The sequence below is a fragment of the Bacillus rossius genome (genome assembly GCF_032445375.1).
Source record: "Bacillus rossius redtenbacheri isolate Brsri chromosome 4 unlocalized genomic scaffold, Brsri_v3 Brsri_v3_scf4_2, whole genome shotgun sequence".
NCBI lineage: Eukaryota > Metazoa > Arthropoda > Insecta > Phasmatodea > Bacillidae > Bacillus > Bacillus rossius.
In genome coordinates, this window is record NW_026962011.1 from 27,949,165 (window position 1) to 27,977,079 (window position 27,915).

At 35.8% G+C, this 27,915-nt stretch overlaps 2 protein-coding genes across 14 annotated transcripts; both read right to left on the reverse strand.

Moving 5' to 3' along the window:
• Window positions 1–1,587: 1,587 nt before the first annotated feature.
• LOC134541809 (TATA-box-binding protein-like) lies at window positions 1,588–13,234 on the reverse strand. The gene is made up of 4 exons (XM_063385501.1): window positions 13,184–13,234; window positions 9,534–9,637; window positions 5,100–5,194; window positions 1,588–4,547 (listed from the first exon to the last, which is right to left on the reverse strand). Exons 1-4 carry the CDS (start codon window positions 13,232–13,234, stop codon window positions 4,471–4,473), a joined length of 327 nt encoding a protein of 108 aa, XP_063241571.1. The 3' UTR covers window positions 1,588–4,470.
• Window positions 9,625–27,888, reverse strand: LOC134541785 (uncharacterized). Of its 13 annotated transcripts, XR_010076688.1 has the most exons (8): window positions 27,580–27,853; window positions 27,295–27,443; window positions 23,143–23,237; window positions 21,625–21,868; window positions 20,974–21,077; window positions 16,575–16,669; window positions 11,996–13,471; window positions 9,625–9,655 (listed from the first exon to the last, which is right to left on the reverse strand). XR_010076688.1 is itself a non-coding variant. In XM_063385463.1 (7 exons), exons 2-7 carry the CDS (start codon window positions 27,397–27,399, stop codon window positions 13,395–13,397), a joined length of 720 nt encoding a protein of 239 aa, XP_063241533.1. In that variant the 5' UTR covers window positions 27,400–27,434; window positions 27,580–27,888; the 3' UTR covers window positions 10,483–13,394. The 13 variants fall into 13 exon arrangements, 12 of the variants coding, with proteins under 12 accessions (XP_063241533.1, XP_063241535.1, XP_063241532.1 ...); XM_063385463.1 differs by lacking the exon at window positions 9,625–9,655 and having other exon boundaries at window positions 10,483–13,471; window positions 27,295–27,434; window positions 27,580–27,888; XM_063385465.1 differs by lacking the exon at window positions 9,625–9,655 and having other exon boundaries at window positions 10,483–13,471; window positions 27,739–27,873.
• Window positions 27,889–27,915: the final 27 nt, after the last annotated feature.

Genomic DNA, 27,915 nt, shown 5'->3' on the forward strand with positions numbered 1-27,915 from the left:
CTCCTGATGTGCCCTAGATATTGTGTTTTACTTTGCTCTGCACTGAGCATCAGTTCTCTTCCCTTCATCCAATTTTCAGCGCCGAGAGTATGCGCAAGAGATGGCGATATAGAAACATTTCAAAAGCATCAAATGTTTCTAGATTTCGGCCAGTGGTCAAGCTTTCACGTCCGTAGAAGAAATGGAAAACACGTAGCAACGAAACATTCACATTCTCATTAGCAGACTAGGATACGATCTCTTTAGAGTTGTCTCCTATATCTTCTAGATCTGTCTCTTGCAACTGCACTGCTCGTCCGGTACACCTATCTCTCTCTAATTAATTTTCTTGGTACTTTTGCTGATTAAGTCGTGAAAATATAACATTCGTAAACTACGACTATTTTCGACGTGACGTCTAATACATCGATGAACGCCGGCTGCACGCACGAAAAAATGTCCCGTTACGCACATTGTTCCGTTACGCTGTGTCCCGTTACGCTCATTGTTCCGTTACACTGTCGGCGAGTGCAGTAATAATAAGTTATGTAACAATTGACTAAACAATTATGGTGATTCATATAATTGATAAGATATTTGATTACAGTTTATTTATATGAAAACTTGTTCATAATTATATTTAAACTTTATAGCTAAACACCTTTTTTTAAGATTAATTACAAGTCATCTACACGTGAACTCTTTTGTTGACTGTTTATAAAGTGAAGTGAAAAGTTAATGTGGTTTTCATTGCTTATTACAACAATAATTTCGGCAATAAAGGTTAATTATTCTTGCATTTTAAAAATCTGATTACTAGTATAATTTCAAGTATTTATTCTTTTATTATTAAAATTAAAATGATTCAATTTTATTCATAAAAGTATGCAATCATTTCATCAATGTTTTGTCATGACGTCACGTTAAACTATCGTCCGTAAACCGACTTTACAGACTTTTTTTATAAATTAATATCGCGTTTATACTTCAAGCATCAAAAATCACATGATTTTCGAGTTAATCTGGATTGTGAATTTTTCAGGAATCTACTTATGTTTTAAAAATACAGGGCTAGCTTAAGAGGTACGCCCAATCAGAGGTGCATTGTGTTAGTGATGCAGAATGATAAGTATAATGGAATAAATGCTGGTAATGGTGTATTGCAAATCATTTGAATGCTTTCAAGAATCCCTACCAGGAATTTCTTACCTAAATATTATTTTAAAAACACCTTTTGTAACCTTTTCCACCCTACAAAAAACAGTTTCATATATGAAATAATATGGAAACAGTACTACCATTAAAACCTCAAATCTATTTTTAAATTCTTTTCATTAAAAGAAAACATTCATGTATCTTGATCAGTTCTAAAATAGTGTGGATTCCTCTGAAGCTCTGCAAAACATACGAGTACGCAGGTAGGCAGGCCCTTAAAGCCTCACGAGGCACGGCTGATCCTACATCTCCACTCAAGTCTCCATCACAGTAGCTGTCTCATGATCACGACTCCATAGTCTTCAAAACGTATGTAGTCAAAGGTTTACAAGAGAAAAATTAATACAAAAAAGCATACAAATAAACAGTAAACTTATTTAATTGAGCATAATTTAACTTGTAAAAATACATTTTTTTTCCTTCATTAATAGTTATATATTTTTATTATATTATGTACAATGCATATCCTTATTCTTTAAATTATGCTAGTTTGTACATCACTATAAACAGTTCAATTTAACTACGTTATCAATCAGTCTTCAATGAACACAAAATCCAACATGCAAACACAAAAGTGCCTAAATCTAGTCACCCTACTTACAGTATTTCAATTCTATAGTATCAGTCAAAAATATTTGCTCTAATTCTATTTTTGTTATGCAGAACCTTGGCCCATGCAGTGCTAAAAGTACAGTCGCCAGCAGGAAACGCAGAGAGAGAAGGCGACAGAACAAAAATAATATTCGATACAATGGTTTACACTACGGAAATTCTTCTCAATTACAGGCAAAAACAACACTTAACTAATTTGTGTGCTCTAAAATTAATAATAGTAATAATGTCCATTGGATTATTGAAAAAAATATGTTTACAAATATCACAATATTTACAATCTGGTTAGTACTATACGTTAAATCAGCTCATTAAACGCTAACTGCTGCTGGATTTAATTTAAGATTTTTTCATAAAGCTAGACCTATTCATGGAATAATACTGCGAAGAAAGACAAAATTACTATATAGCCTATTGCCTCCATCCGTAAATCACATTACCTCCAAACAATTAAATGGCCCAAAAAATTCAAACCGTCTGTACGTGAAAAGTTTAACAAAGTGGTAATTTTGACAGATGAAAAAACCAATGGTTATGCTAGGTAATTGCTTTCAGAACACAAACCTGTGGATTTTTTTTCTCCATTCAACAGTTTTGTGTTTACATTTTGCATAACAACATAGCTGCTATTAAAACTCACGTCCAAACAATCCAATAATGACTCTAAACTCTTCACAGGATTTGCTTACACATTATGTACGGAAAAAATTTGTACAGTAGTAAAATGCATCAAAATAAATCCCTGTGAGAAAACAGTTTGTTGACTGCACTCATTTGGGAAAATGTTTTTGATGTACAGATGAAGTCGTATTGCAAATCACTGGGCTATCATTACGGCGCTGATGGACGGAGCAATGTTGGATGGAAGCGACAGGATGTTGTAATTGCACCATTATGTCCAAAATAACAAAACGTAAGGGACCCACCTAGTCAGGGGTGTATTTGTACCAATGAGGCGTGATAAGTGCGACACACACAAGTGTTTCTAACTTGGTATCTTCTCCAAGCGCAAGGCTGTGGACTGGCGAAAAGTCTTCTCGTCAAGCAAAATAAAACTATGTGGTTGGAACTGAATCTATAAAGTTGCATGGCAAAGAAATGAAGATAAAATTGTAATGCAAGTCCCTTGAGTGCTTTCAAGCATTTGTACTGTATGATTCATTTCAAAAATTGTTCTGAAAACACACGCTTTAGGTATTTTCAATCTTCGAAAAATATAGTTTAAAACTGACACAACTACACGTTCACCCCCACAGTATTCTTACATGCTTTTAGTAAACAGACCCCGCTGAAGCTCTCCAACCGTGTGTGTGCCCGGGTGGACAGGGGCCTAACAGCCCGGCCCTCTGCAACACTGGTCCACTGGGCGCTCGGTGCTTGGAACATGCCAAACACTGAGTGAGAACCATCGCCCGAGCAGTTTGCTTGTAACGTGAGCAACAAGTCACCCTCCCGCTCATTTGAAATAATGGTACCCATTTTTACATAGCTTACCACTATGGAGATTTATTCATGTGCACTTTGTTTTCAACAGACACACACCACAATATAATTTACGAGAGATTATTTTTACATATTTTTTAATAACATTTTGGTTTAATCACAGCAACAATATATTAATTGACTTTTTAAACATCTAAGTCGCTTAAAATAATTTTTACAACACAGAAAAATTGCACAGCAATAAGTCAATTAGCGCTCTAATGTCCAAATAAAATTACAATAACATTATATTTTGCCGATATATAATATCGGTATCACGTACATTAAACTATTAAGAATGGTAGATTCACTTACAGACTGTTATACCTGAGAAATCAACTACTAAATCTATTGAAAACATAAAATCTCTAAATAGCGCACGAGAACTAAACATCAATTAGCACCAGCTGTTTCCATCACTTGCAGACACATACCATTAAAACATTTTACAGCAATGACAAATTTTTCATCATAAATATTAAAGCTCTAATTTAAAGAAATATAATACTTAAATAAATAGGTATTATATTCTATCAATTAATAACCCATTTGTAAAATTAAGTAAACAAAATGAAACAATGAGTTGGTTCATACATTTTCACTAAAAATATGAAATGACCAGCTATGTGTAGACCTACATGTAATTAACAAGTAAAATAAAATTGAAAAAATCTACTGGAAAAATACCATAACATTGCTCATTAATAGCAAAGAAGAAATACAAACTACTCTTAAAAATTATTTCTTTAAAATATTAATGGCCATAATTAATGAAGAATAAATAACATAATCAATTAATGACAAAAAAAGGAATAAATGAATGATCAAACAAACATATGTACAGTATATCTGCACTAACAATGGAATATTATTACTTCCCAGTGATAAAAATAAATACTGTACTTACTTTCTCTGAGTATTGGATACTTAGATTCCAGCAACAATTGCTACAAAAACTATATTGTAAATACGTTGTAGTTAGCAGTACTCTCCAGCAGCATGCGTATATGTTGCTCCTCCATGAACGACACAGACGTACAGTGATTCTACTCATACGTCAATGTACACAAGTCTTACACCATCCACAATTTTACTGCAACACTTGCGCTCCGTGGGACAAGCACAGGATCGGCAAGATCGACAAGACAGACGGCAGTTACCACGGCACCTTTCGGGCACGCGTCACTGCTTCTTGAAGCTCTTGATGATGGGGAACATCGTGTCAATGGCTTCATTGAGCTCCTTGCGTGTCTTCGCACCTGCAACCAATCGCGCAATCAGGTTCCCCCGTGCGCACTGATGAAAAATGTTTTTTTTGAACCTTTATCGGAACCCACGGACTTTGCAAGCCACTTCCTGGCTAAGAGCAGGGGAAACTTGATACTGTATTACTAAAAACACAAAGGGTTGTAATTAAGGGGCTCTGTCTGCTGTGGCATGTGAGTTGACACCTGGGCAAACAAATTGTGACAAGTGTCAAAAATATTTACTTTTAATAACTTTACACTGATTACGCATCAGAGAACAATATCTTAGAAGCACATTAACTTATAATTTTTAAATAATTCCTCAGTTAAAAGAACGTATATAGTTTCAGATTCCTATGAGATTTTTACATATCATTACTAAGCACCAAAAAAAAAGGGAGTATTTTCAAGTGTGCTTAATATTTTCACTGTACGGACTATTTTCAAACCCACTCAGTCATAGCGCTCCACACGTCATCTTGACAAACCCAGACGCACAACACCAATCCGTGGTCCATGCAGATAACGTCAGCTTCTCCCCGGGCTGCGAGGCCGTGCACTGACCTGTGAGTACGACCTTGCCGTTCACGAATATCAGCAGAACCACGCGTGGCTTCACCAGCCGGTACACGAGCCCAGGGAACAGCTCCGGCTCGAAGCTGGAACACGCACGGCCTCCGGCATTCAGCACGCTAATGCGAGCCAGCCAACACAGCTGTTGGACATGCAGATCACATGTGGATCACAAATGGACGTAGTTATGCAAAAAGGAACCAACCCACGATTTTATTATATTTTATTTGAAAATAAATTAAAATAGTACAAGGTTGATCATACCGTCATTGCTATTATTATATAAGTTTTTATACTAGACCACTAAAATTATACCCACATTATATTATCAATAGGAGAATTACAATTTATAATTAACTTTTAACTTCAAAATACTCAGAATAGGTTCCATGTGGGTTGGTTCCTTTTTGCATAACTACATCCAAATATCCTTAAAACTAATTTAACGTCATCATTAATTTATCAATACATTATTCAAATATCTAAAACTTAAAAATATGTTGCTCTTTTAAAAAGTTTTTCTTGTTTACAGGTGTATTATACATGTTTCCAAACATCACAGTAAACCAGAACTAAATGGTTTCATTTTACTCAATTATTAAAAATAATTAATATTTCATTAAAACAAGATATAGGTAATTTTTCGAGTAGGGGACTAGTTAACCTAAATTAACGTAACTCTAGTGCAACATAGTACTTCAAAAATAAAGTGTGCTGTTGGCTGTGGAAACGTATAAAAACTAAAAAAAAATCTTCCATGTAAATTGAATCTTATTCAAATAAATATAAAACTAGGAATAGGCTAGTGGTGCTTCGATTCCACCAATTTTACCTGGAATCAGAACTGTTGATTCTCAAACTGTAAGGTGGAAGTGTACCATATAAAGAGTTGTATCATATTTCAAATGGTAAGAACTGTTGATAATTTGGATGTAAAATAGATTCACATAAATTGAATCTCATCACAATTGCGTATTTTTCGACCAGTAAGCAGACAATGTTAACAAAACTCGCCTAGCACTAATATACTAAGAACATGACAAATTATTTTAAGTTTAAATCACAACCACAATGCCCTATATTTATCCATAACACTGTACTAACGAAAGATAGATTTCTGTAAGGGTTTTAAATTGTTTTAAGCCAAAAAAAATTGTTTGAACTCTTGAATGTAAATGGTGAAAAAAATATTTTTTATCAGTCTCTTAATAGAGTCAGTTGAGTATGAAATAAACAATTTGTGACAGGAAATAAATTTACTTACATTTTCCTCATGCAGAAGCATAACATTACATTATTGACACCCAAGAGAAGATAAACATCTCAACTTGACCATTACGCACAGAAACAAGTACATGTATAACTCTTCTGAACACATTTTGATCAAATTCCTTTTTTCAAAACTACAAATATTTTCCAATGTAGTTGCTCGTCTGTACGAACTAAAATATAATAGAAAATTTTGGTAATTTTACGTCATTTATACCATAAAATTGGTGGGAAGCTGTACACAAAATTCAATCAATAAAAAAATTAAAAAAAATTTATTAGGTAAAATTAACATCTTGTAAACAACATCTAAATAAGTTCAGTGTCCTTTGTAGTTATTTAAAATCATACTCACTCTTCATCTAAACCTATATCCTCCTGTAAATTAACAACATCGCCATCTCAACAATTCAAATGCGCAAGGACAATTAAGGTATTCAATTTTTTGGTACTCAGATACCTATTTTCAATATGGCTGTGGTCGTTAATTGTTAGTTTGCAATGAAATTCTAATATAATCAAAATTCTTGGTTTGAAATAACCTGTAAAACTAGCAGATATATTGTATGCAAGAGTGATGAAATTCCCAGCAACAACAAGTAATTCAAGCATAATTCCAGGTGTTTGCATGATGATGAAAATGAATGCATATTTCTTGCTTTCCCAAAATTCTAGACTAGTGGCCACCCTACTAATATGTACTACAACAAAATTTATAATTTTGGCCACATTTTATAAATAAATAGGTGAAATACAATTATTTTATAAATTTGTCCATGAATACCATCACACATTTGGTAAACATTCTCTTGTTTACTCATAGTTTACCATTATAATTATTAAAGCTTGCTTTAAAATACAAATTAATTGCCATGAATTGGTAGCAAAAAATCTGTAGTCCATCACACTCAACAAACAACCAAAAAAGTATTTGAAAAAGTAACATTCATACAGGTTTTTTTTTCTTTAAATTCCTCAAATACCTTTGGCGATTCTTTGTAATCATCCAAGAGCCGAGTATCGGCCAATATCCGATACCAGTATTCTGGTATCAGTTATCGAAACAGCCCTCGTTAATATAATTTTAGCTTTGATTCTGTTAATTTAAAGTAAATATGAGCTATCCCAAGTTATTAAATGTTTTAATTAATAAGTTATTGTGTTGTTTGATATTCAGTACTATGGTTAAATTTCTGATATTTAAATAACCTCTTTGCATTTCTGTATTTGCTATACATTTTATAAACATACTTTATCTTATTTCATGCTTTTCTAGTTATTCTGACGAGTAGCTTGCTTTGTAATAAATAAGCCCCTAGGCTTTGTTTGTACTTGTTTGGTTGTATATTTACATTTGTATGTGATTTAACATGTTTTTTTAAATATGGTTTTGGTTTAATTTCTTCGTAAATGGGATGTTAACGTCAATTTCTTTGATTTTCTTTTTTTTGTTCTCACAATGATTCTTTGTCTAAAGGTAAGCGGATGCAATAGTTTGACTTGTTGTGAATGGAGATGAGAGAGAGAGAGATTGAAAATTCTATGAGAAAAAATGTTGGAGTGTGTCGGGCGGCGTTGCTATGCGCCCGTATTGGCTGGTATTTTGTAATGTATTTTTGTGACTGGTTAAAAGTGAGGTCACCAGACCACACGATTTTTCCCTAGTGTAAACTTTCAAAAAAACGCCTTGCTGCAAAGGGTCAGTTATTGTATCATGCTATGGATTTATGAGTGCTGTGCTGTGATTGGCTGGAAAGGTAACGCACCCGCAACGTCCTTCGGGCAGATGCATAGCCTCGTTCCTCAGGGTTTGTTCCAAGGGACCGAGTCGCTTCAGCTGTACCGTGAGTTCATGTGCAACCATGGGGCATAAGTGCAAACTGTCTCTTCAATTAATAGCTACCCTTCGGTACCTGCAAACAGTCGACGTATGTGTTTTTTGAGTAGATGAAGAGGTTATGTGATAAAGCTTGTATACTCTAAAAGTACTGTTTTTTGGGGTCACAAGATGGCTGCCATGATGACTGGATTTTTTTTTTGAGACTTAATAAAAATACATTACTATCAGTTTGGTGTCTGAGAAACATTATTTCCGTAATTTACTTTGGAAATTCTATAATTTTCAGCGCCCAATTCATTTCTCCAAGTGCTGATGAACTACTACCGTGTTTTCTCGTATAATCGTCGCACATTTTATTCTAAAATCAAGTTTGAAAAGTAGGGGTGCGTCGAATATGCGGAAAAAAAAATTTTTGTTAGGTAAGTTATACAAAAAACAAAACCCGTTCATGGAAAGTACGTTTATTTAAAAAAAGTTGGAGTATACAAGAGCACACCAAACAATCTATATTAATAATTCCTTAAACAAAAACCTTTCTTCAAATGTAAATAGAAAAACCAAAACTCTAATGCGAACGCAAGCCACTTGAAAGTGACGTGAACTAACGTGTCGTAGTACACACTTACCACGAAAGAATGCGGGCTATCAAATGTAGTTAACTCGGCACCTGGCAGAGCGCACATTGTATGCACTCGGCGAGATATCGATATTCGGCTACGTGTGCACGCTCTATACGGGAAGCAACATAACCAAACATGAATGATGCGCTGGCTACATTTCTATAAGCGGTACGCCGCGGCAACGCAGACAATCAGATTAAGGAAAAAAGTTTAAAAACGTCTTTATAAGAAAATTTACACGTCAAACAACTTCGTATTTCCGTTAATTAAATAAATATGTGGTAATGACCGAAATTAAATTTTAGATTATACCTACACCGCGGCGATGCAGACGATCAGATAAAGGAAATAACGTTTAAAAAGTCTTTAAAAGAAAATTTACACGTCAAACAACTATGTATTTTTCCGTTAATTTATTAAGTAAGTGGTAATGACCGAATAAATATTATATTTCTACTTTAAAATACATTGTTTTATACGGAAAAGATACCTACAAAAAGTGCTCGGCATCTACTAGCGGGACCAAAAACATCATGCGACGTTTACGCAAGAAGTTTTTTTATCCCAATTTTGACAGCCTAAAATATGGTTGCAACGATTAGGCGCATGCGACCATTGTGCAATAAAACACGGTATGTATGTCCGGGTGTTTGACAGACTGTCGTGGCGCGAGCAAGCTGGCTGGCACGGGCGCACCTGCAGAACTGGCTGTGCATCTGCTGCAGGTCCTCCAGTCGCACGGGGAAGCGCAGGTCGCACGTCCCCACCATGTTGTGGATCCTGAAGTCCACGAAGCGCACCTGCGCACACGCACTCACCTGCACACACAGCTGACACACTGTAGTAGGCGCCTACCTCTCCCGTTGCCGTTCCTTCACTTCTACCTCCCCTACCCCTTACTCCCCTCTTTCCCTTCTGACGCTTCGTAACATGGGTGCCCCCCTCCACTCTCCGAGCTTACGTTCACGCTGTCATGACGTCACGTTAAACTATCGTCCGTAAACCGACTTTACAGACTTTTTTTATAAATTAATATCGCGTTTATACTTCAAGCATCAAAAATCACATGATTTTCGAGTTAATCTGGATTGTGAATTTTTCAGGAATCTACTTATGTTTTAAAAATACAGGGCTAGCTTAAGAGGTACGCCCAATCAGAGGTGCATTGTGTTAGTGATGCAGAATGATAAGTATAATGGAATAAATGCTGGTAATGGTGTATTGCAAATCATTTGAATGCTTTCAAGAATCCCTACCAGGAATTTCTTACCTAAATATTATTTTAAAAACACCTTTTGTAACCTTTTCCACCCTACAAAAAACAGTTTCATATATGAAATAATATGGAAACAGTACTACCATTAAAACCTCAAATCTATTTTTAAATTCTTTTCATTAAAAAAAAACATTCATGTATCTTGATCAGTTCTAAAATAGTGTGGATTCCTCTGAAGCTCTGCAAAACATACGAGTGCGCAGGTAGGCAGGCCCTTAAAGCCTCACGAGGCACGGCTGATCCTACATCTCCACTCAAGTCTCCATCACAGTAGCTGTCTCATGATCACGACTCCATAGTCTTCAAAACGTATGTAGTCAAAGGTTTACAAGAGAAAAATTAATACAAAAAAGCATACAAATAAACAGTAAACTTATTTAATTGAGCATAATTTAACTTGTAAAAATACATTTTTTTTTCTTCATTAATATAATAGTTATATATTTTTATTATATTATGTACAATGCATATCCTTATTCTTAAAATTATGCTAGTTTGTACATCACTATAAACAGTTCAATTTAACTACGTTATCAATCAGTCTTCAATGAACACAAAATCCAACATGCAAACACAAAAGTGCCTAAATCTAGTCACCCTACTTACAGTATTTCAATTCTATAGTATCAGTCAAAAATATTTGCTCTAATTCTATTTTTGTTATGCAGAACCTTGGCCCATGCAGTGCTAAAAGTACAGTCACCAGCAGGAAACGCAGAGAGAGAAGGCGACAGAACAAAAATAATATTCGATACAATGGTTTACACTACGGAAATTCTTCTCAATTACAGGCAAAAACAACACTTAACTAATTTGTGTGCTCTAAAATTAATAATAGTAATAATGTCCATTGGATTATTGAAAAAAATATGTTTACAAATATCACAATATTTACAATCTGGTTAGTACTATACGTTAAATCAGCTCATTAAACGCTAACTGCTGCTGGATTTAATTTAAGATTTTTTCATAAAGCTAGACCTATTCATGGAATAATACTGCGAAGAAAGACAAAATTACTATATAGCCTATTGCCTCCATCCGTAAATCACATTACCTCCAAACAATTAAATGGCCCAAAAAATTCAAACCGTCTGTACGTGAAAAGTTTAACAAAGTGGTAATTTTGACAGATGAAAAAACCAATGGTTATGCTAGGTAATTGCTTTCAGAACACAAACCTGTGGATTTTTTTTCTCCATTCAACAGTTTTGTGTTTACATTTTGCATAACAACATAGCTGCTATTAAAACTCACGTCCAAACAATCCAATAATGACTCTAAACTCTTCACAGGATTTGCTTACACATTATGTACGGAAAAAATTTGTACAGTAGTAAAATGCATCAAAATAAATCCCTGTGAGAAAACAGTTTGTTGACTGCACTCATTTGGGAAAATGTTTTTGATGTACAGATGAAGTCGTATTGCAAATCACTGGGCTATCATTACGGCGCTGATGGACGGAGCAATGTTGGATGGAAGCGACAGGATGTTGTAATTGCACCATTATGTCCAAAATAACAAAACGTAAGGGACCCACCTAGTCAGGGGTGTATTTGTACCAATGAGGCGTGATAAGTGCGACACACACAAGTGTTTCTAACTTGGTATCTTCTCCAAGCGCAAGGCTGTGGACTGGCGAAAAGTCTTCTCGTCAAGCAAAATAAAACTATGTGGTTGGAACTGAATCTATAAAGTTGCATGGCAAAGAAATGAAGATAAAATTGTAATGCAAGTCCCTTGAGTGCTTTCAAGCATTTGTACTGTATGATTCATTTCAAAAATTGTTCTGAAAACACACGCTTTAGGTATTTTCAATCTTCGAAAAATATAGTTTAAAACTGACACAACTACACGTTCACCCCCACAGTATTCTTACATGCTTTTAGTAAACAGACCCCGCTGAAGCTCTCCAACCGTGTGTGTGCCCGGGTGGACAGGGGCCTAACAGCCCGGCCCTCTGCAACACTGGTCCACTGGGCGCTCGGTGCTTGGAACATGCCAAACACTGAGTGAGAACCATCGCCCGAGCAGTTTGCTTGTAACGTGAGCAACAAGTCACCCTCCCGCTCATTTGAAATAATGGTACCCATTTTTACATAGCTTACCACTATGGAGATTTATTCATGTGCACTTTGTTTTCAACAGACACACACCACAATATAATTTACGAGAGATTATTTTTACATATTTTTTAATAACATTTTGGTTTAATCACAGCAACAATATATTAATTGACTTTTTAAACATCTAAGTCGCTTAAAATAATTTTTACAACACAGAAAAATTGCACAGCAATAAGTCAATTAGCGCTCTAATGTCCAAATAAAATTACAATAACATTATATTTTGCCGATATATAATATCGGTATCACGTACATTAAACTATTAAGAATGGTAGATTCACTTACAGACTGTTATACCTGAGAAATCAACTACTAAATCTATTGAAAACATAAAATCTCTAAATAGCGCACGAGAACTAAACATCAATTAGCACCAGCTGTTTCCATCACTTGCAGACACATACCATTAAAACATTTTACAGCAATGACAAATTTTTCATCATAAATATTAAAGCTCTAATTTAAAGAAATATAATACTTAAATAAATAGGTATTATATTCTATCAATTAATAACCCATTTGTAAAATTAAGTAAACAAAATGAAACAATGAGTTGGTTCATACATTTTCACTAAAAATATGAAATGACCAGCTATGTGTAGACCTACATGTAATTAACAAGTAAAATAAAATTGAAAAAATCTACTGGAAAAATACCATAACATTGCTCATTAATAGCAAAGAAGAAATACAAACTACTCTTAAAAATTATTTCTTTAAAATATTAATGGCCATAATTAATGAAGAATAAATAACATAATCAATTAATGACAAAAAAAGGAATAAATGAATGATCAAACAAACATATGTACAGTATATCTGCACTAACAATGGAATATTATTACTTCCCAGTGATAAAAATAAATACTGTACTTACTTTCTCTGAGTATTGGATACTTAGATTCCAGCAACAATTGCTACAAAAACTATATTGTAAATACGTTGTAGTTAGCAGTACTCTCCAGCAGCATGCGTATATGTTGCTCCTCCATGAACGACACAGACGTACAGTGATTCTACTCATACGTCAATGTACACAAGTCTTACACCATCCACAATTTTACTGCAACACTTGCGCTCCGTGGGACAAGCACAGGATCGGCAAGATCGACAAGACAGACGGCAGTTACCACGGCACCTTTCGGGCACGCGTCACTGCTTCTTGAAGCTCTTGATGATGGGGAACATCGTGTCAATGGCTTCATTGAGCTCCTTGCGTGTCTTCGCACCTGCAACCAATCGCGCAATCAGGTTCCCCCGTGCGCACTGATGAAAAATGTTTTTTTTGAACCTTTATCGGAACCCACGGACTTTGCAAGCCACTTCCTGGCTAAGAGCAGGGGAAACTTGAATCTGTATGTATTACTAAAAACACAAAGGGTTGTAATTAAGGGGCTCTGTCTGCTGTGGCATGTGAGTTGACAAACAAATTGTGACAAACAAATTGTGACAAGTGTCAAAATTATTTACTTTTAATAACTTTACACTGATTACACATCAGAGAACAATATATTAGAAGCACATGAACTTAAAATTTTAAAGAATTCCTCAGTTAAAATAACATATGTACAGTATTTTATCGCATAATGGTCGCACGAGCGTAGTAATCGTCGCAACCATTTTTTAGGCTGTCAAAATTGGGATAAAAAAACTTCTCGCGTAAACATTCCATGATGTTTTTGGTCCCGCTAGTAGATGCCGAGCGCTTTGTGTAGGTATCTATTCCGTATAAAACAATGTATTTTAAAGTAGAAATCTAATATTTATTCGGTCATTACCACTTCTTCCTTTATAAATTAACTGAAAAATACGAAGTTGTTTGACGTGTAAATTTTCTTATAAAGACTTTTTAAACGTTATTTCCTTTATCTGATCGTCTGCGTCGCCGCGGTGTAGGTACAATCTAAAATTTAATTTCGGTCATTACCACTTATTTATTTAATTAACGGAAATACGAAGTTGTTTGACATGTAAATTTTCTTATAAAGACATTTTTAAATGTTATTTCCTTTATCTGATTGTCTGCGTTGCCACGGTGTACCGCTTATAAAAATGTAGCCAGCGCATCATTCATGTTTGGTTATGTTGTTTCCCGTATAGAGCGCGCGCACGTAGTCGAATATCGATATCTCGCCGAGTGCATACAACGCGCGCTCTCTGTCAGGTGCCGAGTTAACTACATTTGATAGCCCACATTCTTTCGTGGTAAGTGTGTACTACGACACATTAGTTCACGTCAGATTCAAGTGGCTTGCGTTCGCGTTAGAGTTTTGGTTTTTCTATTTAAAGTTGAAGAAAGGTTTTTGTTTAAGGAATTATTAATATAGATTGTTTGGCGTGCTCTTGTATACTCCACCTTTTTTTAAATAAACGTACTTTCCATGAACGGGTTTTGTTTTTATGAATAAATTTACCTAACAAAATTTTTTTTTCCAGCATATTCGTCACACCCCTACTTTTCAAACTTGATTTTAGAATAAAATGTGCGACGATTATACGAGAAAACACGGTAGTTTCAGATTCCTATGAGATTTTTACATGTTATCATTAGTGGTGCACCGATATGACTTTACCGATTACCGATTCGATTACCGATTATGAGAGTAATAATCGGCAGATACCGATTCAGTTACCGATTATAATGAACAAATTTTTTTAAGTGTAATAATGCACACAAAAATTTTTATTCCCATGTGAATTTAATAACAAGATTAGGTAAAATTGAGAATAGGCCATACAGTTATAATAACAGTATAAAAATATATAATATACACTATTAAGTCATTGCAAAGTTTAAATTAAATTAATTTCTATTTATATTTGTTACTGTAAACAACTTGAACTACAGTCTAATAATTGTAATTTACAATGGGTAAGGTTTTGTTGCGGAAAACTAGCATTATTATCAACTATCACATAAGGTTGCATGTCTTCACAAATCATTTCAGCTATAAACTGTGTCAGTTCTAATGCTCTTGGGTCATTCACATCATACAGTATTTTCTTTTCCATGATGTATGTTATTTTTGTTTAAGCCAATTTCATTACTTTTCTTGGAACCCCATCTGTATCACAATTCACAATCATCTATGGTTACATTAGCACACTTCTCCGCTAATTTGTCAGGATGCATTTGCTTGACGTGGTTCCATAGGTTAATAGTAGTATATCCCTGCTGATTGGTCAGTCCACTACCACCACCACCACCACCACGAGAAATTACCGTTTAACAATGTAAACATGTTGCTTTATTTTTTTCACTTGAGTTTATAGAAAAATGTTTCCACACTTCACTTTTTTTCTCCCTACTCGCCATCTCACTATAATTATATAAAAATGACACAAAACCAATTCTAGCACATGTAATTTTTAGTGATGCACCGATAAGGCTTTACCGATTACCGAAACGATACAGATAACCAACATAAATATCGGCCGATACCGATACAAACCGATTACCGATTATTTTATCACATTTTCATTTTCCAACAGCTAAATTAAACAAATAATAATATATCAAGCAATACTAAGAATTAACATATCTTCAGAGGCGCCATTGTTTAAAACAGTCTCGTTTTAAGAAATACGCATTCGCAATAATAAACATTTACGTTTAAAAACACAACACCTTCGGAATACTTCCATAGATTATATGATGTCAACAAAGACGTCAATAACAGGAAAGTTAGCCAACACTGAAGTTCGCAAACATTTGGTGCTAAAGCAACCGCTCTCTCCTTTCAGACGTTTTCATTATTTCTCACTATGATTGCTAGCGCTGCTAAACCTGATCGTAATCGTAACCACTTTAATGCTGTCTTATTCTAAAGTTGGCAGTACAACTTTGATCTGTATGCAGGTATCTATGGTTCTTAGTTGCGTGTTTACAAAATAAATAGCGGCGGGAATGAATACTAAATTAAAATAGTGAGTGTGCGCCTAATTTTTTTAATTTAAAATCTGGCGTAAGATATGCGGCGAAATATGTCTACGAAATCTGACGAGAAAATAAGGGATGCGTAAAATGCAACTTACATCGGTATCGGTATTTAAATAATCGGTGATAACGATTAATCGGTAAAATGTAATTATCGGCGATTATCGTTAATCGGTATCGGAATCGGTGCATCACTAGTTATCATTACTAAGCACCCAAAAAAAGGGGGGATATTTTCAAGTGTGTGTTAATGTTTTCACTGTACAGATTATTTTCAAACCTACTCAGTCACAGCGCTCCACACGTCATCTTGACAAACCCAGACGCACGACACCAATCCGTGGTCCATGCAGACAACGTCAGCTTCTCCCCGGGCTGCGAGGCCGTGCACTGACCTGTGAGTACGACCTTGCCGTTCACGAATATCAGCAGAACCACACGAGGCTTCACCAGCCGGTACACGAGCCCAGGAAACAGCTCCGGCTCGAAGCTGGAACACGCACGACCTCCGGCCTTCAGCACGCTAATGCGAGCCAGCCAACACAGCTGTTGGGACACGCAGATCACATGTGGATCACAAATGGACGTAGTTATGCAAAAAGGAACCAACCCACAATTTTATTATATTTTATTTGAAAATAAATTAAAATAGTACAAGGTTGATCATACCGTCGTTGCTATTATTATATCAGTTTTTATACTAGACCATTAAAATTATACCCACATTATATTATCAATAGGAGAATTACAATTTATGATTAACTTTAACTTCAAAATACTCAGAATAGGTTTCATGTGGGTTGGTTCCTTTTTGCATAACTACGTCCAAATATCCTTAAAACTAAATTAATGTCATCATTAATTTATCAAGACATTATTCAAATGTCTTAAAACTTAAAAATATGTATGTTGCTCTTTTAAAAAGTTTTGCTTCTTTACAGGTGTATTATGCATGTTTCCAAACATCACAGTAAACCAGAACTAAATGGTTTCATTTTACTCAATTATTAAAAATAATTAATATTTCATTAAAACAAGATATAGGTAATTTTTTGAGTAGGGGACTAGTTAACCTAAATTAACCTAACTCTAGTGCAACATAGTACTTCAAAAATAAAGTGTGCTGTTGGCTGTGGAAACGTATAAAATATTTAAAAAAAATCTTACATGTAAATTGATTCTTATTCAAATAAATATAAAACTAGGGATAGGCTAGTGGATTCTTTGGTGCTTCGATTCCACCAATTTTACCTGGAATCAGAACTGTTGCTTCTCAAACTGTAAGGAGGAAGTGTACCAGATAAAGAGTTGTATCATTGTATTTCGAATGGTAAGAACTGTTGATAATTTGGATGTAAAATAGATTCACATAAATTGATTCTCATCACAATTGCGTATTTTTCGACCAGTAAGCAGACAATGTTTACACAACTCGCCTAGCACTAATAGGTATACTAAGAACATGACAAATTATTTTAAGTTTAAATCACAACCACAATGCCCTATATTTATCCATAACACTGTACTAACAAAAGATAGATTTCTGTAAGGGTTTTAAATCATTTTAGGCCAAAAAAAATTGTTTGAACTCTTAAATGTAAATGGTGAAATAAATATGTTTTATCAGTCTATTAATAGAGTCAGTTAAGTATGTAATAATCTAATAAACAATTTGTGATAGGAAATAAATTTACTTACATTTCCTCATGCAAAAGCATAACATAACATTATTGACACCCAAGAGAAGATAAACATCTCAACTTGACCATCACGCAAAGAAATAAGTATAACTATTCTGAACACATTTTTATCAAATTCCTTTTTTCAAAACTACAAATATTTTCCACTGTAGTTGCTCGTCTGTACGAACTAAAATATAAAAGAAAATTGTGGTAATTTTGACGTCATTTATACCATAAAATTGGTGGGAAGCTGCACACAAAATTCAATCAATAAAAAATTTAAAAAAAAAATTATTAGGTAAAAATAACATCTTGTAAACAACATCTAAATAAGTTCAGTGTCCTTTGTAGTTATTTAAAATCATACTCACTGTTCATCTAAACCTAAATCCTCCCGTAAATTAACAACATCGCCATCTCAACAATTCAAATGCGCAAGGACAATTTATTAAGGTATTCAATTTTTTGGTACTCAGCTACTAATTTTCAATATGGCTGTGGTTGTTAAATGTTAGTTTGCAATGAAATTCTAGTATCATCAAAATTCTGGGTTTGAAATAACCTGTAAAACTAGCAGATACATTGTCTGCAAGAGTGATGAAATTCCCAGCGACAACAAGTAATTCAAACATAATTCCAGGTGTTTTGCCAGATGATGAAAATTAATGCATATTTCTTGCTTTACCTGAAATTCAAGACTAGTGGTCACCCTACTAATACTACAACAAAATTTATAATTTTGGCCACATTTTATAAATAAGTAGGTGAAATACAATTATTTTATAAATTTGTCTGTGAATACCATTACACATTTGGTACAAATTCTCTTGTTTACTCATAGTTTACCATTATAATTATTAAAGCTTGCTTTAAAATACAAATTAATTGCCATGATCTGACAGCAAAAAAATCTGTGGTCTATCACACTCAACAAACAACCAAAAAAGTATTTGAAAAAGTAACATTCATACAGGGTGTTTTTTTTTTTTTTTTTAAATTCCTCAAATACCTGAGGCGATTCTTTGTGATCATCCAAGAGCCGATTAATTATCGGCCAATATCCGATACCAGTATTCTGGTATCAGTTATCGAAACAGCCCTGGTTAATATAAATTTTACTTTGATTCTGTTCATTTAATGAAAATATGAGCTATCCCAAGTTTACTCAATTGATTTTTTTTTTGTATTTTTTAACCCAGGTTACTGCCTTTCACAGTTATTAAATGTTTTAATTAATAAGTTATTGTGTTGTCTGATATTCAGTACTATGGTTAAATTTCTGATATTTAAATAACCTATTTGCATTTCTTTTAAGCATTTCTGTATTTGCAATACATTTTATAAACATACTTTATCTTCTTTCATGCTTTTCAAGTTATTCTGACGAGTTGCTAGCTTTGTAATAAATAAGCCCCTAGGCTTTATACTTGTTTGGTTGTATATTTACATTTTTATGTGATTTAACATGTTTTTAATATATATGGTTTTGGTTTAATTTGCTCGTAAATGGGATGTTAACGTCAATTTCATTGATTTTCTTTTTTTGTTCTCACAATGATTCTTTGTCTAAAAATAAGCTGATGCAATAGTTTGCTCTATTGTTAATGGAGATGAGAGAGAGATCGAAAATTCTATAACTGTGAGAAAAAATGTTGGAGTGTGTGGGGCGGCGTTGCTATGCGCCCGTATTGGCTGGTATTTTGTAATGAATTTTTGTGACCGGTTAAAAGTAAGGTCACCAGACCACATGATTTTTCCCTAGTGTAAACTTTCAAAAAAAGCCTTGCTGCGAAGGGTCAGTTATTGTATCATGCTATGGATTTATGAGTGCTGTGCTGTGATTGGCTAGAAAGGTTAACGCACCTGCAACGTCCTTCGGGGGCAGATGCATAGCCTCGTTCCTCAGGCTTTGTTCCAAGGGACCAAGTCCTTCGGCTGTACCGTGAGTTCATGTGCAACCACGGGGCATAAGTGCAAACTGTCTTTTCAATTAATAGTTACCCTTCGGTACCTGCAAAGGTCTACGTATGTGTTTTTTTGAGTAGATGAAGAGGTTACGTGATAAAGGTTGTATACTCTAAAAATACTGTTTTTTTGGGGTCACAAGATGGCTGCCATGATGACTGAAATTTTTTTCGAGACTTAATAAAAATACGTTGCTATCAGTTTGGTGTCTGAGAAACATTATTTCCGTAATTTACTTTGGGAATTCTATCATTTTCAGCGCCCAATTCATTTCTTCAAGTGCTGATGAACTACCGTGTTTTCTCGTATAATCGTCGCACATTTTATTCTAAAATCAAGTTTGAAAAGTAGGGGTTTGACAAATATGCTGGAAAAAAAATTTTTGTGAGGTAAAGTTATTCAAAAAAACAAAACCCGTTCATGGAAAGTACGTTTATATAAAAAAAGTTGGAGTATACAAGAGCACGCCAAACAATCTATATTAATAATTCCATAAACAAAAACCTTTCTTTAAATTTAAATAGAAAAACCAAAACTCTAACGCGAACGCAAGCCACTTGAATCTGACGTGAACTAACGTGTCGTAGTACACACTTACCACGAAAGAATGCGGGCTATCAAATGTAGTTAACTCGGCACCTGACAGAAAGCGCACGTTGTATGCACTCGGTGAGATATCGATATTCGGCTACGGGCGCGCGCTCTATACGGGAAGCAACATAACCAAACATGACAGATGCGCTGGCTAGACTTTTATAAGAGGTACGCCACGGCAACGCAGACAATCAGGTAAAGGAAATAACGTTTAAAAACGTCTTTATAAGAAAATTTACACGTCAAACCACTTCGTATTTTTCAGTTAATTTATTAAGTAAGTGGTAATGACCGAATAAATATTAGATTTTTATTTTAAAATACATAGTTTTATACGGAAAAGATACCTACAAAAAGCGCTCGGCATCTACTAGTGGGACCAAAAACATCATGCGACGTTTACGCAAGAAGTTTTTTTATCCCAATTTTGACAGCCTAAAATATGGTTGCGACGATTAGGCGCGTGCGACCATTGTGCGATAAAACACAGTATGTATGTCCGGGTGTTTGACAGACCGTCGCGGCGCGAGCCAGCTGGCTGGCACGGGCGCACCTGCAGAACTGGCTGTGCATCTGCTGCAGGTCCTCCAGTCGCACAGGGAAGCGCAGGTCACACGTCCCCACCATGTTGTGGATCCTGAAGTCCACGAAGCGCACCTGCGCACACGCACTCACCTCACACACAGCTGACACACGACCTCACGCTTCTCAGTGGGAGCGTCCGCCATGCTTAGAGCAGACAATAAACACATGAGGATTATTTGTTTCCCAATACTACTATTGATGAATAACTGTTTTATAATCATTAAATACACTCAGTTCTTTTAGTATATTCAGCTCGCTATTCAGGTTGAGAAAAGTTTCAGAAAACAGAACATAAGATGAAATGTTTTATTTTATTTATGTAACTTAATGAGATTCAAATTATTGTATTTTTGTATAACATTATAAATGTTGAATATCTTTGTACAAACTTGTTCACACAAAAATGAATAAGCAATTAACAACTGAAATAGATAGCAAAACCAAGAAAATTAACTTGCATTGCACTTTTAAAAAAAATAATTAAAAGACAATGAAAAGACTATGTTGCCAAACAAACGTTATTCAATAACTAAAGGTTAAAACTGAAAGCCCAGAAACGACTACACAATAGCTCCCGAGAACCGGCCCTCACGGATAGGAAGCCCCCAGGGACACTCACGGGAAAGCCCAGCTTCTGGATGATGCGCGCGTACTTCCTGGCGGCCAGGTTGACCGCATCCTCGGAGCGCGCCCCGGTCACCACCATCTTGCCCGTCTGGAAGACCAGCGCCGTGGTGTGGGGCTCGTTGATGCGCATCACCACGCCGTTGAAGCGCGCCGGGTTGTACTCGGAGTTGCGCGTGCGGAACGTGATCTTCATGAGGTCCAGAGGGCACGACAGGTTCACCGTCGCCACCACGTTCCTGCGGGACACGCCCCGCTCTCTTCCTGCACCGTCCAGCACACCCGGGCACTTCCCAAACAGCGACCAATGACCACGGCCCTCGGAGGGAGTGTTTGCTAACGAGTTGTACCCGCAGGGCCGGTGCAAGGTAAATTGGCACCCTAGGCGAAAAACCTTAATGCCCCCCACCCCCCGCCGGACACCACAAAAAAAAATTTTCCTTGCCTCAAAATACATCACGTAAGCCTAGACTTGCCATACGTCCCGGTTTCGCCGGGACAGTCCCGGATATACTGGGTTGTCCCGGTGTCCCGCCCGGTTGTTGAAATTGTCCCGGTTTAGATTCAGGGCACAGTTTCTTGGAAATAATTGAGCAAAATTACTAGATCAGAGAATGATTAATCTGCTCTTTTGTGATCAGTAACATTTTGGTAAGTAACACAGTAATACAAATTTACAGAAGTCGGCAGCAGAGAAGTCCGTTGGAGGCGAAGCCTGCAGTCGACATAACCTTGAATCAACCAATACGCATCCCGCCCCCGCGTGATTGTCATTGTCAATATGTTTCCCCACTCTAACAGCGCCAAAATATACCTACCACCTACAAAACTGCCCGACTTGTACCGAGCACTAACGGAATCTCGCGGTAGTCGCAAAGTGAAAAATATGAGTGGTACAACAAGTAGAAAACTGTTTTGTTTTGTAAAAATATCATGTTTGTGTACCATTATGAATAAAATAACAAAGATTATCTATTCTATATTTTAAGTGTTTTTTAAATTAATGTTTTCAAACACCCCCCCCCCCCCCCCCCCCCCGAAACCGACATCCCTAAAACCTAAAGTAAAAAAGACAGAACTGTCCCGGTTGGTCCGTGAAAAAATATGGCAACCCTACGTAAGCCTAAGATTTTGTCAACAATCAAATGAAAGCTGGCTTGTTTTTTTTTACTTTTTTACTTATTACAAATCATAAACAGTTCACAGTGGCCTTTAAATAATTACTTATATCAATATAAACATTCCAAACTGTTACAAAAATCCATTTTCATCTAGTTTCAATAATCAAACATATTATATCAGCTGTTATGTGTCGTGCTGCGCCGCCCCCAGCTACTTGGCGCCCTAGGCGGTTGCCTAGTTCACCTGTATGGACGCGCCGGCCCTGTGTACCCGTTGCGCAATCAACATCCAAGTGGTTCGAAACCTGCTGTAACCCTGAAGCTCACGTCACTTCCAGCATCTGTGCGTAACCGTGCGACGTAGAACCGGTAGATGACAGAACTGCACTCACTGCACGACTGGCCGGAGAGTGTGCTCCCCCGACGCAGGCTGCACGGCAGTCATGAGCGCCTGAGGCGGGACCACTGTCACGCTCGCCGCCGCGCCCTGCAGCACAAGCACGGCACGGCCACTGAACACACGACAGCCCACGACAGTAAACATTACACAGCACGCATGTTCCTGCTCACCAATCACAACAGCCAGCACCTCTTAGCTCAATTTAGACTTCAGTGCAGTTATATTTGGTTTCACTAATACCTTAATGATGTAAGTGGTTAACTGTAAGCAAAAATACACACATCATACAAGAGAATTTGTCATACTTTGTAGGTACATTTCAAATTAACAGAGCTTCGATTAATCAAAGTTACGTATTGTCCCAGTCCACCCTAAGCACCATAACCAGTAAAGACTGTTGACACATTTGCTTGATAACCCTAAAAGAGTTTAAAACTGTTGTCGAAAGTCTAAACAAAATGAACCTCAAAGATGCCATTGACTGGGTGGACATATTGTGAAGTGACGTGAAAGAATATACACCGAATAAAAATAGGAAAAACATAACCCCAAAAAAGATACCCATGGTTCAAAGGAAAATCAATACGGTTATCTTATTACATCTGTGCTATCCGAGATTTTGATGATTTGAGGTTGCAGCATTCCACATTAATTTGGTTATTCAAAACTTGTATTTAAATAAATTTTAAATAAATAACAAGGTATTAACAAAGCACTGCATTTTACTCCAACACTGTCATTACTCATGAACAATGAAAATTTAGTAACAAACATTCTTAATCTGATATACTGCCAACTTTACGACTTGAGCATGCGACTTCTTCGGACAGTCTAGGAAGAACTGCTGCATGGCAGGGCAGGTAAATACCAGCTGGGTTCTACATGCTTAGTGTAAAGTTCCAAAGAAATATTGTTTCCCTGCTAGTTGCTACGAAGGAACTGCGTAGGTTGAATGTAAGTCGAGTCTCGTCCCGATCGATCACTCACTACCAGCTCCTCGAATCGCTCATGTACTACACGACAGGATCCGCATAGTTTGGTTGGAGCATGCCCATGTGAGAATGTCAGCATTCCACTTAACCTTATATCACTATATTAAAATAGTAAACACAATGAATATAATCATAGATACTACCATATGATGAAATGAAAATGCCTCAAAAATGTTCTTCAGTTTAGCAGTGTATCTGAAAACATGTTTACTAGCCACCCCAAATTTAAATAGCCTGCTTTGATTCACAAGAAAAACTCACTTAGTCATTATAGGTTCCACAAGACATTACAATACGTAAACCTTAAATTGTATCAACAATTTCTAGCAATTTTAAAATAACTTTTTTTTTCTTTCAAAAAGTGATTTAAACAAGATTGTAAAAAAAAAAAATACCCCAGAACATCTTTTCCCCCTTTTTCAAAAAATGTTCTTGATAAAAAAGAGAATTATTTTTTTTCTTCTTATTCAAGGTATGGTGCTATGTCACAAGCAATCTTATAGGTTTAAAAAGTAGTTGCGAAAGCCAAACATTGTTAGATGAATGTCAGGTCTTGCAATGCTGACTGAAACTCCCGTCTACTCGAGGTGTCAATGGCACTGAAACCACTGCTCTGTGCTGGTCACAGAGCGTGCTGGGCAGTTAGCGCTATCGAACTACTGCTTGCACGTACGTGGGACCTGGTTCAAAGCTGACTTCTGGCAGATCAGAATCGCCAATTGAAAAGCATTGACAACTATGTTTTCCAAGCTTTGAGTGTGTAGGAAACTTTCCACACAATTACCCATTCATCAATTACCCATTAATCTGTATGTATTTTAAACCTAAAGAAAATCTTACTGTAAAAGAACAGGAATGACAGTAAAGTTGACTGTAATTATTTACCCCCTCCCACACATTGTTAGTTAAAAATACAGTTTGAGGACAAAGCCTGGTTAAAATTCTAGGGTTGCTGCTTTTCAGAGGGGAAAAAAAATTACGAAAATGGTGCTTTCAACAATACAATCATTCTTATATTTACCCCAAAAATGTATTTGAAAATTCTTACTGGAGTCCGAGAAACTCACGTTTATAGGCAAAGTGGTACATTAACATCAGTATAACATTACCACCATGTTTAACTGCCTGTGTGTATCTGATTTGGTACTCCTTTGTAAAGTGTGAATTTGTATTCATAAAAAAATTGTCACTACGTAATCTTTGTTGGTAGGTACTATTTGTATCAAGTATGATCTAGTATTACAAATGAAAATTGTCTGTACATAATCTTAACACGTGTTTTCATGATTACAACTATGTAGACTGGATGTGCCTGTACTTACTGTCGCAACGTAATTTATGTTGTGATTTAATAGAACAGCCAAGACTGTTTTCCCCAAGAGATATTCCAGATTGTCATAGCCACACTAGGGTAAATATGAAGTGTACGGATTAGCGCCAAAAAAAATCGTACAAATATGAAATAACTTTCATTATATGCTCTTTTATGTCCTCTTTTCATAACCGCCTGCGGAGATAAGAAATTCCAATTACTTTTGGAGATATTGCCGTTCTTATTTTGCAATACAAGACCTATGTAATCATTCGACCGTTGTCATTTTATATTTTGCCGTGTGTGCATGAATGCCTAAATAACAGAAATTTTCCATTAGGTAAGGTTAGTTACATTATAAATACTTCAAATCAAACGGAAATTAAAAATAATATCAATTTATTTTACTTGTATAGTTTTAAGTATTTATAATGTAACTGACCTGAACTAACAAAACGGGACAAAGGTAGATTAGGTCAGGTCAGCTACATTATAAATACTTTGAAACTGAAAGGACATTAAAAATAATAAAATTAATTTTAATGGTTGTTTAGTTTTAAAGTATTTATAATGTAGCTGACCTAACCTAACAAACCGGAGCAAAGGATAAACAGTAGAAACGAACGTTAATTTTTTAAAGCATAAAAATTTGAAACATTAAAAACTCACCTAAGTTGGGGGCGGCCTATTGGTTCATTTGAATATTGGCCTATCACGAACTATATCGTGACAACATTATCCAATAAAAAAAACAATTGATACTCATAAACAAAAAAACAATGGTGAAAGCCGTGTGAATGTGCAGGTATAGTGATTAAAATTTAAAAATTCGATATCTCCAAAAGTAATTGGAATTTCTTATCTCCGCAGGCTGTAATGAAAAGAGGACGTATAAGAGCATATAATAAATGTTATTTCAGATTTTTATAAATTTTCTTTACAATTATTAAAATTTAAAAATTCGATATCTCCAAAAGTAATTGGAATTTATCTCCGCAGGCGGTTATGAAAAGAGGACGTAAAAGAGCATATAATGAAAGTTATTTCATATTTGTACGATTTTTTTTTTGTACGCTAATCCGTACACTACATATTTACCCACACTAGTTTTCTTGATACTAGTTGCAACTTGATCCAGTGGTTCTCCATAGATCCTAGGAATACAGCGTATCCAAGACTGTTTTCTACCCTATATTGGTTTCCACCCTAATTGTGCCTAATTCTGTCTATTTGTGGCTGACGACGGAAACAGGTTTTGGTTTCCAAAACATTGCAACTGTTGTCTCAGGAGGCCTATTGTGTTCATCTGTGCTGTCATCATTGAGATGTCCAGAATATCTGTTTTGTCACATCGCTGTGTTCACCTGCGCATCTGTTGTCTTTCTGCTGTCCACATCATCTGTATAAAAACATAATTTGTCTGTTTGTTGCTCTGCTGCCCAAGGTTGTTTTTGTCTTATTTACTGTCGATATTGTCTCATCGTTGTTAGCCCACCATGTCAGTCTGTGCAGTATATAGTTTTTTTTTTACATCACCTGATTTTGGCCTGTTTTCTGTGTGTTTGTGTATTCGTCTTTTTTGTCCGTCAGTGAGGTTTCTTATGACATACAATGTAACTGGCAATGGAGTATGTTGAAAAAAAAAACCTTAATCAATCTTACCCAGTGCAAGAACCATTCAGAGAAAGTATATAACTTCCATCCAAAACCCAGCATAACTCATGCCAACACGAGCACAAATGTGGCACCTGCACAATTGTTATATCTGCAGTCTCGACAAACAACTCTGAAATGTCATTTCTTTCCCCGCAGCTGCTTGTCCCGGGTATGCTGCACTCACAGTGGATGTGGATGTGGACGGCGGGGGCGGAGGGGGCGGTGGCATCATGTCGGCCTGTGCGGGGTCCAGGCGTGGGGGCTTCTCTGCACTGCGACTGTTGTCCATCGCCCGCAGCAATCCACCTCACAATCCACTGTGTCCTGCAAGTTCTACCATGAGAGCTCAGTCAAACTTAACATATTCAATACTGCACAATATAACAAAAACAAGGCACAAAATATCTGTATAATTATAATATTAACAAATTAAAAAAACACAGTTGATTTAATGGCTACTGATGTACACCTTTTAATTTAACCTTGTACTAGTTCGACTTTTTGGGGGCATACCTCCCTAGAAAAACAAGAGGATGGGACTACAAATCATGGGTTATGAACAAACAAATAAAAAAAAATCTTCGTTCATAAACTACATAACGCAGAAAAAACATTTAAAAAAGGTCACTTTTTAGTGTATTTCTTCTTAGTTTAAAACCTTTCACTATACTCCTTCAATTTTCAATTCTTTGAAATGACAAACAATAATAAAATTTAACTTGGTAACAAGTAAGCTGTAAAAAGCAAACCGTGTAGCAACAAACAAGTGTTGCCAACCCTTCAGCAATTAAAGTCCGTACGAAAA